The following is a 15,193-nucleotide window of genomic DNA, read 5'->3' on the forward strand; positions in this document are numbered from 1 at the left end:
GCTGGGGTCGCCAGCCGTCAGCCAGGAGGCGTGGGGCCGATGCCCTTTGACCTAGAAGGGAACCGCAGGCCAGGAATCCCCGGGAGGTCCTAGGACAGGAGGTGGAGGTGCCACCTGACGTTGGGTGGCCTTTTCCTCTCACCGGGTCCACCCATGACCCTGGGGCACAGCCCCCAGCAGTCTTTGACCCTTTCCAGCGGGACAGCTCTGTATCCACCTCTAAGGGATGCTGATTCCTGCCCTGCAGGGCTGGGACAGGCCTAAATGAGACCCGTGTGCCACCTCGCACAGTGGAGCTGTCCAGCGGCTGCGGTGTGTTGTATTTGCACGCAGGCTGCTTGCCAATGCCGAGCTGTGTGGGTAGGATAACGGCCCGGTGTTTGATGCCCAAGCCCCAAGGCCTGGGTTCCATTCTTGCCTCTGCCACTCGCTAGCTGTTGATGTTGGATGTTTCTTAACCGCTCTGAGCGCCAGCTTCTGCCCGCGTGCTCGGAGGTTCTTATGGCTCCGAGGAGACCTCCTCTTTCCACTCCTCTTGGGGAGGGGGCTGCCGGGGGGCAGGGGAGGCTTCGCTGGAGACGCTCGGGGATCGGGAGGAGCACGCGGCTGCATTGAAACATCTAAGTGGCCTTCACGAGAGAGAACGGGGACCTGTGTGGGGGTTGGTGCCGGCAGCGGGCAGGCGGGTGTGTTTGCAGTCTGCCACCTGGGGCTCCCAGCTCCCTGTCGGTGGGCACACGCTGGCCTGACTGAGAAACCTGCGTGCTGTCGGCTCAGGTGAGCAAGCCCCTCTACAAGTCAGGGCCGTTCAGAGGCAAAGGGGCTCTCAGGAGGCCGCAAGCTGGCTGTCTGTCCGTGCAGGCTTCAGAGACAGACAGACTTGGGGTCCCGCGGGCTGGGTGACCTTGGGCAGGTGACCTTGGGGAGACTGCTGGGGCGGTGGAGCCAGCATGCTGACTGTACCGTTGACTAGCCTGTGGCCTCCGGCGATCTGTTTCCCAACCTCGCTCTGGCTTGCTTTCTGCTTCTGTAAACCGGAGCACCTATCGCGCACGGCTGCAGGGAGCGTTGGCTTAAGTCCGTGGTCGGCAAACTGCGGCTCGCGAGCCACATGCGGCTCTTTGGCCCCTTGAGTGTGGCTCTTCCACAAAACACCACGGCCTGGGCGAGTCTATTTTGAAGATGTGGCGTTAGAAGAAGTTTAAGTGTAAAAAATGTGGCTCTCCAAAGAAATTTCAATCGTTGTCCTGTTGATATTTGGCTCTGCGGACTAATGAGTTTGCCGACCACTGGCTTAAGTGTTAAGGTAATCAGCAGCTGGTGCAAGCGGGCGGTCTGCATGTCTGTGTGCTGGTCCCGAGGCCACTCCACCCCCAGCCGGACAGACACGGTCCCCAGTGCCGGGATCTGCCCTGAGGGTTGTAATCATTATTCATGTCATCCCTGGCCCGGGGCCTGCTCAGCGTCTGGGGCCCTCCCGAGTGGAAATGTGTGGACGTTTCCTGGCCGGCACGGAGCCGCGGAGGAGCTGTGCCCCGCATCTGCCGGCGTCTGATTCATCACTTCCCTCCTCCGCCTCTTCCCTGCCCACTGGCAATGTCATCATCTTGTCTGTGGTGAGCTGCCCTCAGCGGCGGCTGCCGTGAGGTGATGGAAGGGCAGCGATGGCTTCCTCTCCCTGCACCCCGGGCCCGCAGGCTCCGCTCCCTGCCTCCCCGGGTCCTGCCCCTCTGATCTCCTGGTCCGGGGTACCTTCTCTACTCCCAGAGTCTAGAGGCAGGTAGACCCTTATTTAAATTCAGACACTCCTAGCTCATGGCTTGCTCAGCCTCATTTTTTACATCTGGGCAATGGGAACAAATTGAACTCCCAGAATGGTGGTTGTGGATAACATCCCCACTGGGTGTGGGGCACGCAGTAGGTGCTCCACGATTGCCAGCGCTCTCTCACCCTTGGTTGAGAGCCAGGGGCCTCTGGCCGTGTGTTCTCCAGACAGAACGTGGCTGTGTCTGCGCAAAGCAGGAGGACATCAGAGACCATCTTGTGCCAACCTTCCTCCTCCCCGAACGCGCAAACCCTCTCTCCCCTTTGCCATGTGGGAAACTGAGGACGAGCTGAAGCGTTTTCCCAGAGAAACCGCAGTGAGTCCTGGTGTGTCCCCTGGGGGCGGCAGCTCTGCTGGGCCTGCGTCTGGCCCCTGTAGAAGGCTCTGGTGAAACAGAACCCGCCCTGTGGGAGGCGAGCGCCGGTTTCTCTCCGGGCGTCTAGGACGCTCTACTTACCCAGAGACCGAGGGGAAACGCAGTCAGTGGGCGGCAAGGAGGGAAAGCAGTCAGCCGGTCCTCTCTGCGCTCATGCTTCCAAGGAGGAAAGTGCCCCCACGAACGGGAACGGACTGCAGACGCAGTTTGATTCTTGAGAGCCGACCCCGGCCCTTAATTCCAGAGCTGCCCCTTCTGTGGACCCGTCACCCGATCGGCCCATATTCACTGGGACAGCGAAGGTGGCACAGTCTGTCGGGAGCCACTTATCCCGAGAAGGAATGGACCTGTTCTCACCACCCCCAGTGCTTGTCCTCGGGCCCGGGGAGAGAGGTGGCCCTCAAACCCTCCCGCCTGGCTCACCCCCGCCTTCAGGTTTGGAGCACACGCAACCACAAGTAGAGAAAACCCAGCTGCAGTGGCTTAGACCAGTGGTCGGCAAACTCATTAGTCAGCAGAGCCAAATATCAACAGTACCACGATTGGAATTTCTTTTGAGAGCCAAACTTTTTAAACTTAAACTTCTTCTGACGCCACTTCTTCAACATAGACTCGCCCAGGCCGTGCTATTTTGTGGAAGAGCCACACTCAAGGGGCCAAAGAGCCGCATGTGGCTCGCGAGCCGCAGTTTGCCGACCACGGGCTTAGACAAACAGCAGTTCACGTTCCCTCTGCTTTTCACCTCGGCCGGGGTATAGAGTCCTTCTCGGTTCTTCTAGCCGGCCCCCTAGACATGGCAGCCAACCTTCGAAGGAGGAAATAAACTTGCCCAAATCTCCCACCTGTCTACCCCTGACGTGGGGAAGAGCAGACGCTCTTTAAGAAACCACCCCTCTCCCAACCAATGCAGACATCTGTTACTGGTTTCCTCGTCCAGAACGGGTCACAGGCTCGTCCCTAGCTGCAAGGGAGGCTGGAGAGACGGGGAGTCAGTGTCACTATAATAGTCTTAGACCAGCCGGCCACAGCTTTTCTCCTGGGGCCGAGAACTCTGCCATTCAGCACAAAAGGGACTTTCTTTCAGCCAGGAAGGCGCTGGGAAATGATGTGAGGCCGACCACTCCAGGAGTCTCTGCCCCACGCAGGAGTCCCGAGCCCATGAGCTCTTCTCACTGGCTCATCCACATCGCGAGGAAGCCCGTGCCTGGAAGGGGGCCCAGCCCACCGCTCAGCGTTTCCTTCTCAGTTCAGGTGTCACTGTCATTACTGTTCTGCGTGGGCTCAGGACCTGTCCCCACCTGGGGCTGCGGGGACGGTGTAGATAGAGTTGGACTGAGATCCAGCCGGGTCTGCGGACTCCCATCACGGGGAGACAGACAGGTGCACCAGTGCCTTCTGCATGGCACCCCCAGCCCTAGGACACGGGCGGGGAGAGGGCCTCCTCACCCAGGGAGGGGGACGGAGCAAAGCCGGGGGTGGGGGTGGGGCTCCAGGCCTGGAGGATTCTCAGAGCTTAGGCAGGAGGAGGGGCTGAGAAGCAAGGAGACTGGACGATGTCGCTTTCTTGTGTTGTCACCTCAGTCAGCCCACAAGGGCCCTGGAGCAGAGACGGTGACCCATCTGTTATCCCTCTGTGTGTCCCCGGAAGTACCTCAGTGCCGGGGACGTGTCTGGAGCCCTATGAGGATTTAGTTAGAATAAATGAAATGCGTTAATGCAGATGTAAATAGGTCATTACCCAAGCATGGAAATCTCTAGGCCAGAGGGATCGAGTTACGGGCTGAGAGGGACTGGATGCTGACCCTGCCTCCCCGCCAAGCAGGTGAGCCCGGCCCCACAGGCCACGGAGCTGGCTGGACGGGGTATTTTGGGCCCATGTGTCCTGGCTGAATGGAGTCAGCTATAAATGGCGCCGGAGCCTCTGAGGCTTAGTGAGGTCCCCAAAGGGGGTGGCAGCTGGCGTGGGGCGTCTGGCACCTGAGAGCGGCCCAGGCAAGTGCTGACACTTTGGGGAGACTATTTTTTCTGCCTTCGGGGCCTTCAGCTGTCCCTGTCCGTTGGGGTTCGGGAATTAGGCTGTCCCCTGGGATACCTGTGGAGACCAGGCTCAGTGGCTCTGCCCCCCGCCGGAGCCCCAGCCACCAGTCCTGGGGTTCGCTCATAATCAAGGCAGGAACCTCTGAGTCAACTCATCTCAGATGACGCACGCTCCCCAGCCAGTCATTCTGGCCGGCTGCCAAAGTGAAGGCCATCGATCGCCGCCCCACAGCTGCCACCATCCTGGTGGAGCGTCTAAATATTACCCAGCGCCTGCCTCCTCCCTCGGACCGGGTCCCAGACAGACCGCTCGGTGCTGGGTCCAGAATACCTTCTTCCATGGGGCTCGTCAGACCCCCCGGTGCCTTTTAGGGTCAACATTAAAAATAGCTCCTCGCGCCCTGGCTTGTTTGACTCAGTGGATGGAGCGTGGGCTCGAGGACTGAAGGGTCCCGGGTTCGATTCCTGTCAAGGGCATGTACCTTGGCTGCAGCCTCGATCCCCGGCTCTGGTCAGGGTGTGTGCGAGAGGCCACTAATCAATGTTTCTCTCTCTCTCTGTCTCTCCCCCTCCCTTCCACTCGCTCTAAAATGGAAAAATATTCTCAGTGAGGATTAACAAAAATAAAAATGAAAGAATAGCTCCTCCCAAATCAGGAAATGACCTCCCTCCTGCCCCTAACTGCTGATTGGCCAGGGGCCCCACACCTGCCCCGCCCTTGAACACGTGTGCCCCAGGATGAGGAGAGGGCGTGGCGCGTGGAGGGGAGGGGATGCGGATGTGCCTGGTGTCGTGTGGTTATAACAAGAACGTGTGTGACCAGGTTGCTTCATGGGCGGGGCGTCCACACTAGGCTGCCTCGGGCTAGGAGGGGCCGCCTCCCATCCCAGTCCTGTCCTGGGCGTGGTCTCACCCCATCCTCGGTGCAACCCTGGGACACGCGTGTGCTCTGGAGGGCCTCCCGCGGCACGGACCCGCACACCCAGACCGAGAGCTTAGGAGGCGGGGCGGGGAGCCCACACTGGGACCCAGGCCTCTCGAGTTCAAAGTTGGTGCCCTCCCTGGGATTGATAGGGCAACTAAAGAGCCCTTTCCGCCAGCTCTTTCCTGTACGCAAGGATCATGAGTGTGCTTATGGAACGCCCTGTCGTGAAGTGTATTTTATCGCGTGACTTGCCCTCGTACGGCCCCGCAGTTTGGCATTCTCCTGGCTTTGCCCCTGCAGCTCCTTGAGGTGCATAAGAGACACCTTCGGGTTGGTCCTGGGCGCCCGCTGGCTCGGCTTTTCACGTACAACGTACGCCTTTCTCGGGGAGGCTCCCTCTGCGGCGTCTGTGCGTCTGGCTCAGCCTTCCTGCTCCTCATTGGAACCTCCAGCCTCGCTTCCCAGGGAGGCCCTGACCTCCCCACGCCGGGCCGGGCGTCGGCTCTGTGCCCAGAGCCCCCAGCACCCGTGCCCTTTCCTGCCCCGTATCACCTGTCCATCTGGGTTTGGTGTCTGGCTCCCTCTCTCGGTAGACCCTCTGGGCTCCTCCCGGGTGGGGACGGGGCCTCCTTCACACGTGCATCTGCTCCAGGCACCGGACCCTCCGTGCTGTGAGATGGGGGATCCGTGTGGGCCCTCTGTGCTGTGAGATGAGGGATCCGTGTGGGCCCTGTGTGCTGTGATATGGGGGATCCGTGTGGGCCCCTCTGTGCTGTGAGATGGGGGATCCGTGTGGGCCCTCCATACTGTGAGATGGGGGATCCGTGTGGGCCCTCCGTGCTGTGAGATGGGGGATCCGTGTGGGCCCCTCTGTGCTGTGAGATGGGGGATCCGTGTGGACCCTCTGTGCTGTGAGATGGGGGATCCGTGTGGACCCTCTGTGCTGTGAGATGGGGGATCAGTGTGGACCCTCTGTGCTGTGAGATGGGGGATCCGTGTGGGCCCCTCTGTGCTGTGAGATGGGGGATCCGTGTGGACCCTCTGTGCTGTGAGATGGGGGATCCGTGTGGACCCTCTGTGCTGTGAGATGGGGGATCCGTGTGGACCCCTCTGTGCTGTGAGATGGGGGATCCGTGTGGACCCTCTGTGCTGTGAGATGGGGGATCCGTGTGGGCCCTCCGTGCTGTGAGATGGGGGATCCGTGTGGGCCCCTCTGTGCTGTGAGATGGGGGATCCGTGTGGGCCCCTCCATGCTGTGAGATGGGGGATCCGTGTGGACCCTCTGTGCTGTGAGATGGGGGATCCGTGTGGACCCCTCCGTGCTGTGAGATGGGGGATCCGTGTGGGCCCTCTGTGCTGTGAGATGGGGGATCCGTGTGGGCCCTCCGTGCTGTGAGATGGGGGATCTGTGAGATCGGGGTGGGGGGATCCCTGTGAGGTCACGTTCTCAGAGGGGCTGGCTGGCCTGGCTCACCGGCCTCCTGTCTGCTCTTGCTTCTCAGACGTGCTGTGCCCCAGCGTCCGCGTGGAAGGACATCGCTTCAAGCACACCAACGGCGGGACCAAGGAGATCACAGGTGAGAGACGCGCCCGCACGCGAGCCGCTGCCGTCCTCGCTGGGCCTGTGCCCGACTCCCCCGTGCGGGTGGCCTCGCCTGTCCTGGCCCGGGCCTGTCTGGAGGGCGTCCTGACCCTCCAACACACCGCCTGCCAGTCCAGAGCTGCACGTGTCCGTGGGCTGGTGACCCGTAGGAGTCACTGCGTGGTGGGTGAGCTGGAATGCGCGGTGACACCGCTGTGAACGAGGGACGGGTGATTGCAGGGCCAGCAAGAGGGAATGTTGAAGGCGCTGGGAGTGAGGGGCGGGGAGTCACAGTTGTAAATATGTGAGTGAATCGATGGTGAGAGAACAAAGGGACAGGTGACCCAGCCTCTCCTCGGAGGCTGTCTCTGAAGTGACAGGTGTGCTGGGGACAGGCGGGCGTGGCTCAGGCAGCTTCCCATCATCCTGATAACGGTGAGCACCGGTTTCCTCCCCGCTGTGGCCTGGCGTCCCCCCCAGGACGGCAGCCCGCCCTCCTCACCAGGCCCCTGGGCGCCCCTCTTCAGTCCACCACGCCTCGGGTCCAGTCCTGGCCCATGTGTGATGCCCACGGGTCAGGCTCCCCTCCAGACAGTGAGCCGAGGACAGTCAGGATGGGGTGCTATGTGGGTGCTGCCAGTCCCCGCCCCATCCCGGGACCTGCCAGGTCAGGGGCTGCTGCCGAGGACTCAGAGGTGCCAGCCCCGCATCCTGTGCCTGAGGGCTGTGCAGAGAGTGGGGCGGGCGTGCTGCCCGGGAGCACTGGGCGGAGAGGGAGGGTGAGCAGGCCTCCGGAGCAGCCTCCGCCAGTGACTCTTTTTCTTTAATGTTTTTACTGATTTCTGAGAGGAAGGGAGAGGGAGAGAGAGAGAGAAACATCAGTGATGAGAGAGAATCATGGACCGGCTGCCTCCTGCATGTCCCACACTGGGGATCGAGCCCACAACTGGGCCTGTGCCCTGACCACTGGGAATCAGACGGTGACCTCTTGATTCATAAGTCAACGCTCAACCACTGGACCACACCAGCCAGGCCAGCCAGTGACCACTGATGTAGAAACTGGGCCTCATTTCCCAGTTTCCCCGCTGGATCCAGCTGCAGGCTCAGCACCGCGCTCTTACCAGCTGCTTCCTTCCCTGCCCCACCCCCCTACCCCGTCAGCACCTCCCCAACCTCAGCACCTGGTCCTGCTCGGTGCCCAGGGACGTGCCATCACCATCTGCTTTGTCCGACTCACGAGATGACTCAGCCTGTCCGCCTTGTTAACTCGCTCACCTTGAAGTGAACGTGTTCACAGCTGAGTCACTGCCCATTGCGGGGCACTGCTGGCCGCCCCCGCCGACTGCCCTGGTCTTCCGTCCCCAGCTGGGCTCTCACGGCACCCGATTTCAGTGGGAGGCCCGGCGCCTCCCCCTCTCCCCCGGCGCACACCTTTTCCTGGGACAGGAATTGGAATGGGAGCGGACCTCTCCTTACTCACGGCTGTTTGTTTGCTCCCAAGTTTGTACCTGCAGGTCCCCCCGCGGAGGCCCATCGCTCCCGGGTGGGGGTGCAGGGGGCAGGCTGCCTCTGCAGAGCGAGGGGCTGCTCCTTGGTCTCCGTGCCCCGCTCTCCAGACTCACCCCCCCTCGCCTTCCCACAGGGTTTGACCTGATGGACTTGTTCCGCGTGAAGGACGTCCTGGGACAGCGAGAGGACGGGGTGCAGAGCTCCTACGTCCGGATGGGGTCCTTCCCCGTGGTGCAGAGGACCGAGTGAGTGCTCCCCTCCTGCGGCGGCGGCGGGGCTTGTGGGAGGGCGAGGCCAGGCCACTGCTTCCTGCGGACAGTCGCCGCTGATGACCTTTCCCGTCATCATTGTAATAACTTTCCTTGCTTTTCCATATATATATGTATATGTAGTATATGTGTGTGCATGTGTAGTATATGTGTGTATATATGTAGTATATGTGTGTATATATGTCCTAAGGAAAGTCTTAGTTCCTCTCTCTGTAGACATAAATAGAAGCAGATGTAGATGTAGTAGAGTTATCTATGGGCATAAATATATAGGTGGAGTAATACATAGCATATAGAGATATATCTCTATATACATATCCACACACGCACGTGTGTTCTTTCAAAGGTCTAAGAAGGAAGTGTGTTTAGAAAACAACAACAGACCAGTTGGACTCAGGAATGAACTTAGAGGAAGTGAGGTGACGTGAACTCTGGCTTCAGAGCCCGCGCGTGCGGACGGAGGGGAAGTCCAGGCCATGGCCTCAGTGTCCCTGGATCCGGGGGAGGCCCAGGCGCTGAGCCCGGCCCTGCTCCTGGTGCCCGGTGTGGGCCTGGGAAACCAGCTCAGACAGGGACTTGGAGCAACCCGGCCACCCGCAGCTTAGATCTGTGCACGGGAGTCGGAGAGGGAGGCCCAGACTTCGCCAAGCGCAGGGTCCCTGAGGGTCTGCGCGTCTGAGAACCAGGAACCCGGCCGCCTCCTCACTTCCCCTCCCGGCTCTCTGGCCAGACGGCTAGTGGGGAAGCCAAGGCCGAGTGCGCTCCCCAGGCAGCCGCCGGCCCCGGTGTGCAGGGTGGGCGTAGGCAGCTGAGGGGAGGCGAGCTCTGAGACCCGCTGGCCCTCGGCCCTCAGCCCTCGGTGTGAGCCTTCGCCTGCCACGGTCCAGCCAGACGGGAGCTAACCCTCCCAGCCTGGCTGCCCCAGCCGGAGAGAGGTCAGGACGCCCTCAGCACTCCTTGCGAGGGACCCCACCCATTCTGAATTGGGAGGGGAGCTGCAGGGAGATGGGGACTCCCCCAGATGGGGGCTGCTCCCACGCCCTCTGGAACCCCGGGCTCTGTGGAGCCGGGCGGATGTCCTGGGGCGGGGGCAGGGGACCAGGCAGGGCAGGGTGTCAGAGGTGGGCCTTGCTGCAGGGACAGCAGGGAGTGCGGCTGGGCCGCTCAGCTGCTGTGAGCCTGGACTGCTTCAGGGACGGTGCCCTGGGGAGAGGGAAGCATTGTGGGTGGATTTGAAGGGGCCCGTGGAGGGGCCACAGGAAGGTCTAACAGGCCCCCCCCCCCCCCCAGGCCCTGATGGAAGGAGGAGGCAGTCAGGCGGGGCCGGGGGGGGGGGGGGGGAGAAGTGTTCAGGAGGCTCAGTGGGCGGGGCTTAGGGACCAGGCTGCGTGGCGCCGTGGGCAGCTCCTGTCTGGTCGCTGGGCCTCGTGGGCGTCACTGTCTGTCTCCGCCCCCCAGGGATGTGTTCCCCCAAGGCCTGCCGGATGAGTACGCCTTCGTCACCACCTTCCGCTTCCGGAAGAGCTCGCGGAAAGAAGACTGGTACATCTGGCAGGTCATCGACCAGTACGGCATCCCGCAGGTGCGCAGGCCAGCGCAGGCCGCAGCCGGTCCTTCTCGGGGCCGGCCTCGCCCCCCCCACCCCCACCTCCGGGCTCCCCAGGGCCTCTGTCTTGGGCCTGGATGTATGGAGGCCCAGGGGACCCACAGGGGGAGGTCACAGCTCAGAGAGGCACCGCTTCCCCCGGGGAGGGTGGCGTGCTGGCTCTCCGGTGGGGCGAGGACCTGCTCCCCGCAGGCGTGGCAGCAGCTCTGCTGGCCGACGGCACCTGTGTCCGCAGCCTGAGCGAGGCTCAGGACGGGGGAGGAGGTGGACCCGGGTTCCATCTGTGTCTGGTGTGGTCCTCTGGGTCTTGATGTTCTTCGCCGTGAACTGGACACAAACCCACCACCCAGGGTTGGTGGCAGCAGCTGGCATAGTGCCTGACCCGATACAGCTGGCACAGGCAGCGCCCTCCCGGGGCCGTTGGGTGTCACGCTGCATGAAGCAGGGAAGCGGGTCTTTGTCCACCTGGTGTTTGGGCTCCGTCCCTGCAGAGGTGGATCCTCCCACGAGCAGCCGTGGCCGGGGAGGGAGCCGGCCTCAGCATCGCAGCCGCAGCACGAGGCGCCGGTGCGAGAGGCGGCAGCTCTGCTTTGTGCTCTGCCGAGTCCCAGGCCCGGCTTCGCGTCCGTGGGCCAGCCCGCCTTTGTCTGTGGTTTGCCCTGTTCTTTCCTGAACCGTGAACCGTGTGAGGGAAGACGGGGCTCCCCAGCCGGGGATGCCAACTGTACTTCCACTCGGGATTTCATTAGCACAGGGGCGGCTCAGGCCCTCACGTGGAGAGCGGCTTCCCCGGACCCTGACCTGGCACGCACGTGCTCACCCACACGGGCTCGTCCACACGGGCTCGTCCACACGTGCTCACCCACTCATGTTCTTCCACACGTGCTTATCCACACGTGCTCACTCACCTGTGCTCGTCCACACGTGCTCGTTCACATGTGCTCACCCACACGCGCTCACCCACACATGCTCACCCACGCGTGCACACTTGGTAGGAGCTGGGGGTGGTCCTGAGCGTGTCCCACATCCCAGCTCACGGAGTCCTCATCACAGCCCGTGAGTGACCTGCTGGCCAGCTCACAGAGAGGGCACTGGCCCCAGCGAGGGTGGGCACGTGCCTGCCTCTTTAAGGTGACGGGAGGGGAGGTGGGATTTGAACCCAGGCAGTCAGCCCCACGGCTGTCTCTTCTCCACCGTGTTTGGCGGCTCCTGTCCGGCGAGTTGGTCCCGAAGGATGAGTGATGTTCCTGTCGCGGCCCTGGTCACGCTGACCATGGGCTTCCTCAGGCTGCCTGCCGCGCGGCCCCATTTTTTCACGTGGGAGGCAGCGTGCAGGGACGGGAGTCCCCCCCCACCCCCGGGGCCCTTCTGGAGAGCAGGCAGCTCGTGCTGACCCTCACCCCTCGCCTGCCAGCACCCGGCCCTGCTCCTCCGGTTCCCAGGGTCTCAGCCACGGGCTGGGCGCCGGCCACGACATTCCTGTGGGCAGCCGCGCCTCCCCCGCAGTCTGGGTCCCGGTCCTTTATGAGGTTTGCAGAGCCGGTGCTCCCGCTGCCCGCCTGCCTCCCTGGTCTGCCGGCCGGGCCGCGCTGGGAGGCTGAGAGGTGAGCCGGCAGAGGCTGAGCCGCCTGCCAGGACTCAGGCGCGTTTTCCCAGGGCGCCTGGCAGTTCACCGTCACTGGGCAGCCGTGGCGGCTGCCGCCACTGGCAGTGTGATGGGGCACCTCCGGGCCCTGGGAGGTCCTGGGACACTGAGCGGGATGGGTCACCGGCCATGCCCTTAGCCCTTATCCATCTGCTCACAGAGGTTTTCAGATGCGTCCCTACTTACCAGCGGTGTTGACAGCCACCTTGCACGTTGGCATTTTCCATTGCTGGGAGAAACCGAGGGCCGTCACTCATTCCGACACGATAAAGCGGCCGTCAGGAGGCTGGGGTGGAGGGGCAGCGTGTGGGGCAGTTAGAGGGGAGGCCACGGACCCTGGCCTGGTGGGCAGGTGAGGGTCTTGTTGGAGACCAGGCGCCGGGAGGTGGGCAGGCTGGGAACAGGGAGACTGTTCCAGTCGCCCGGGCAAGATGACGCTGACTGGCCCCCGCTAAGGCGAGTACCTGTGGGGACGTGGCCCGACTCTGGGTGGATGAAGATAAAACCAACAGGATTTGCGATGGGTCTGAGCCGTGAAGCACCTCCGGGGCCCCAGCCAGTGCTGGCAGGCTCAGGCCTCGGGTCCGCCACCCTCCCCCACCCCCGATCTGCACCTGCTGGAAGAATGGAGACCTGGAGGGGAGCCCCGTGTTCTCAGGAAGCCCCCAGGTGGTCGAGGACACGGGGCCCCGACCTGTGAAACCAGTTTCAGGAAATGGAAGGCGTATTGGGTTGATTACGTGCATCTGAAGTGTTACCAGTCAGGGCTGTGGTTTTCCGGGTTTACACCCAAACAGAAGATGCCGGCAGGGAATGGCCATGTGCCTTAGGCTCCCTGGGCCGAGAGAGAGGAAGGCCCCTCCCGCTCGGCCCCACGCAGCTCACGCAGCCTCTGGTCTCCCCCCAGGTGTCCATCCGGCTGGACGGCGAGAACAAGGCGGTCGAGTACAACGCTGTGGGCGCCATGCAGGACGCCGTCAGGGTGGTCTTCCGCGGCACCCGGGTCGACGACCTCTTTGACCGGGAGTGGCACAAGCTGGCGCTGAGCATCCAGGCCCAGAGCGCCTCCCTGTACATCGACTGCGCGCTGGTGCAGACGCTGCCCCTCGAGGAGAGGGAGAACATCGACATCCAGGGCAAGACCGTCATCGGCAAGCGCCTCTACGACAGCGTGCCCATCGACGTGAGTACCAACCAGGTGCTGGGGTCACGGGGAGGAGCCTCGGGGTCACGTGCTCCCCATGCAGTGCCTCCACACCTGCCTGTATCATTTGTCAAGTCGTCGCCTCGCTCCGTCTTAGAAAGGAGGACCCTGACTCAGAACTGCCATGTGGGAGCCCACGGTCACATCACTCGCTCGCTCACTCATTCAATCAGGCAGTCATTGATCACATATACATTGGGCACCTATTGTGTGCCAGGCACTGAGCTCAGCCCTGGTACAGGGTACGTTTATCTACATACCTATATCTATATCTGTATCTATATATTTCTCTCTATATATCTATTAAGAAATACGGGCAACTTTATAGCATATAGCCTGTATGCATACTAACTACTTAGTACTGTAGTTTAGTTATACTTGCTTATGTAATATAGAATAACCCTACTGTTTGTTTATTTTACTAATTATATGTGTCCCTCCTTTGGTTCAGGTACTAAAAATATAACCTAATTTGATTTTCATAATGCCTTTGAAATGAATAGATGATATTTACATTTTAAATAAAGAAGCTTTGTCTCGGGAGGCTAAACTACCTCAATAAACAGAGTTTGTTTTATTCTTGGTTGAGGCGTGATCCGTCAGTAAACGGCACAGATGCTCAGTGTGTCCCTGGATGAGTCCTGTCAGGTGCACACCCTGTGCAGGGCCCGGGTCCCAGAGACGCCCCCCCGCCCTGGCTCTCTTTCAGTTTGACCTGCAGCGCATTGTGATTTACTGCGACGCCCGCCACGCGGAGCTGGAGACGTGCTGTGACATCCCCTCGGGCCCGGTGAGCAGTCCCTGTGCAGAGGCCGGGAGGAAATGGGTCCTGGGCCTCCAGAAGGGGGGTGTCCAGGCCTGGGCAGCGGCCGTCGGGGTTCAGGGGACACCCACCCTTACAAGCCCAGAATCATTGCTAGGGACCCGGTTCCTGGTCCGGCTGGGCGAGCAGGCCGTGAGGTCTGTCTGGGGTTGTGAGGAGGCTCCAGACGGAGCCTGACGGGGAGGGGTGCTGGGTGAGAAGCAGGTGCTGACCCGCCCGGGTTTCCTTCCAGTGCCAGGTGACCGTGCAGACCGAGCCCCCGCCCCTGCCCCCGCCGCCACCCACCGCCGGCAGCGAGCAGGTCGGGTTTCTGAAGACCATCAACTGCTCCTGCCCCGCCGGAGAGAAGGTACGTCCTGCAGCCCCGTCCCAGCCCTCGCCGGCAGCCCCAGAGCTGAGCGGGCAGGCTGGCCCATAGGACCCGCCGCGGAGGTGGGAGTTTCCCATCATGCATTGCTCTGCCGGGTCTGAGGCTCCCAGACGCCCGTGACTCTCGGGTCAGGGAAGTGTTCTTGCTCCTCGGACCTCGCACTTCCTGGTCGTGTGCACGCCGGGCCGGGACTCCTCACACAGCTCCGAGGGCGTTTTCCCGAAGTCAGTGAGGGGTTCCCGCAGAGTCCCGGCCCCACCTGCGTCCCCTGCCCTCGTGGGCAGCTAAGCCAAACAGGACTTGGTTTGTGAATCGGAGAGAAGGGCTGTGGTGGGGTGTGGGTGTGGTCTGTGGACACCTTCGTCCCTCTCTTCTCCACGTTTCTTTACTTAGCCGGCCTCTGTCACAGTGCGTAGGCGAGTAGGTTTGTATGCATCTGGTTCTAATTTTAAAAACGAGTGTGCGTCTGTGGACACACGGCATTATTACCTAGACTGAGTGTCATCGAGGGCCCGGGCTGACCGTCTGTTCTGTTGTTCTGTGGACCACTGGCCCTTCGGGTAAGAAAAAACGAAACAAGACGCTGTCCACTGCTGGGCACGACAAACACAAACAGCACCACGGTGACAAAAGCAGATCGTGCTGGGCAGGGTCTCCGAGGTGCACGGACCCGCAGCCCCGGGCCGTGGCCTCCAGCCTGCCGTCAGTCTGTGGCCGTGTCTGCCCTCCCAGCGGGGCAGCGCCAGGCGGTGCTCGGTGGTGCCTCCAGGGTGGAAGGAGACAGATACCTGGGCCGCAGGATGCAGTCGCTTGGAGATCCTCAGCGCGCGGCGCACAGAGAGACTGGCTGATGCTCGTGGGGTGGAGCGCCCAGTCGTGCAGGGAGAAGGGGAGAAGGAGTGAACACACAGCCTCACTCGTGCCGTTTCTCCTTTCCCTGCAGGGAGAAAAGGGCTCCGGTGGCCCCGTGGGACTGCCCGGCCCGAAGGTCAGTACTGGGGCCGGCAGGGGTGGCTCAGCCC

The 15,193-nt window shown here is 62.0% G+C and overlaps 1 protein-coding gene across 1 annotated transcript in view; it reads left to right on the forward strand.

Moving 5' to 3' along the window:
- The window catches only part of COL22A1 (collagen type XXII alpha 1 chain), a gene marked incomplete at both ends in the record, with an annotated part of 114,080 nt that overhangs the window by 11,831 nt on the left and 87,056 nt on the right, over positions 1–15,193 (forward strand). The window contains 7 exons of the mRNA XM_079796295.1: positions 6,666–6,740; positions 8,388–8,499; positions 9,982–10,105; positions 12,682–12,972; positions 13,658–13,768; positions 14,034–14,150; positions 15,115–15,159. Coding sequence (XP_079652421.1) covers positions 6,666–6,740; positions 8,388–8,499; positions 9,982–10,105; positions 12,682–12,972; positions 13,658–13,768; positions 14,034–14,150; positions 15,115–15,159 — 875 coding nt within the window. The remainder of the gene's footprint in view (positions 1–6,665; positions 6,741–8,387; positions 8,500–9,981; positions 10,106–12,681; positions 12,973–13,657; positions 13,769–14,033; positions 14,151–15,114; positions 15,160–15,193) is intronic.

Source organism: Cnephaeus nilssonii, assembly GCF_951640355.1.
Source record: "Cnephaeus nilssonii genome assembly, chromosome: 18".
Taxonomy (NCBI): Eukaryota; Metazoa; Chordata; class Mammalia; order Chiroptera; family Vespertilionidae; genus Cnephaeus; species Cnephaeus nilssonii.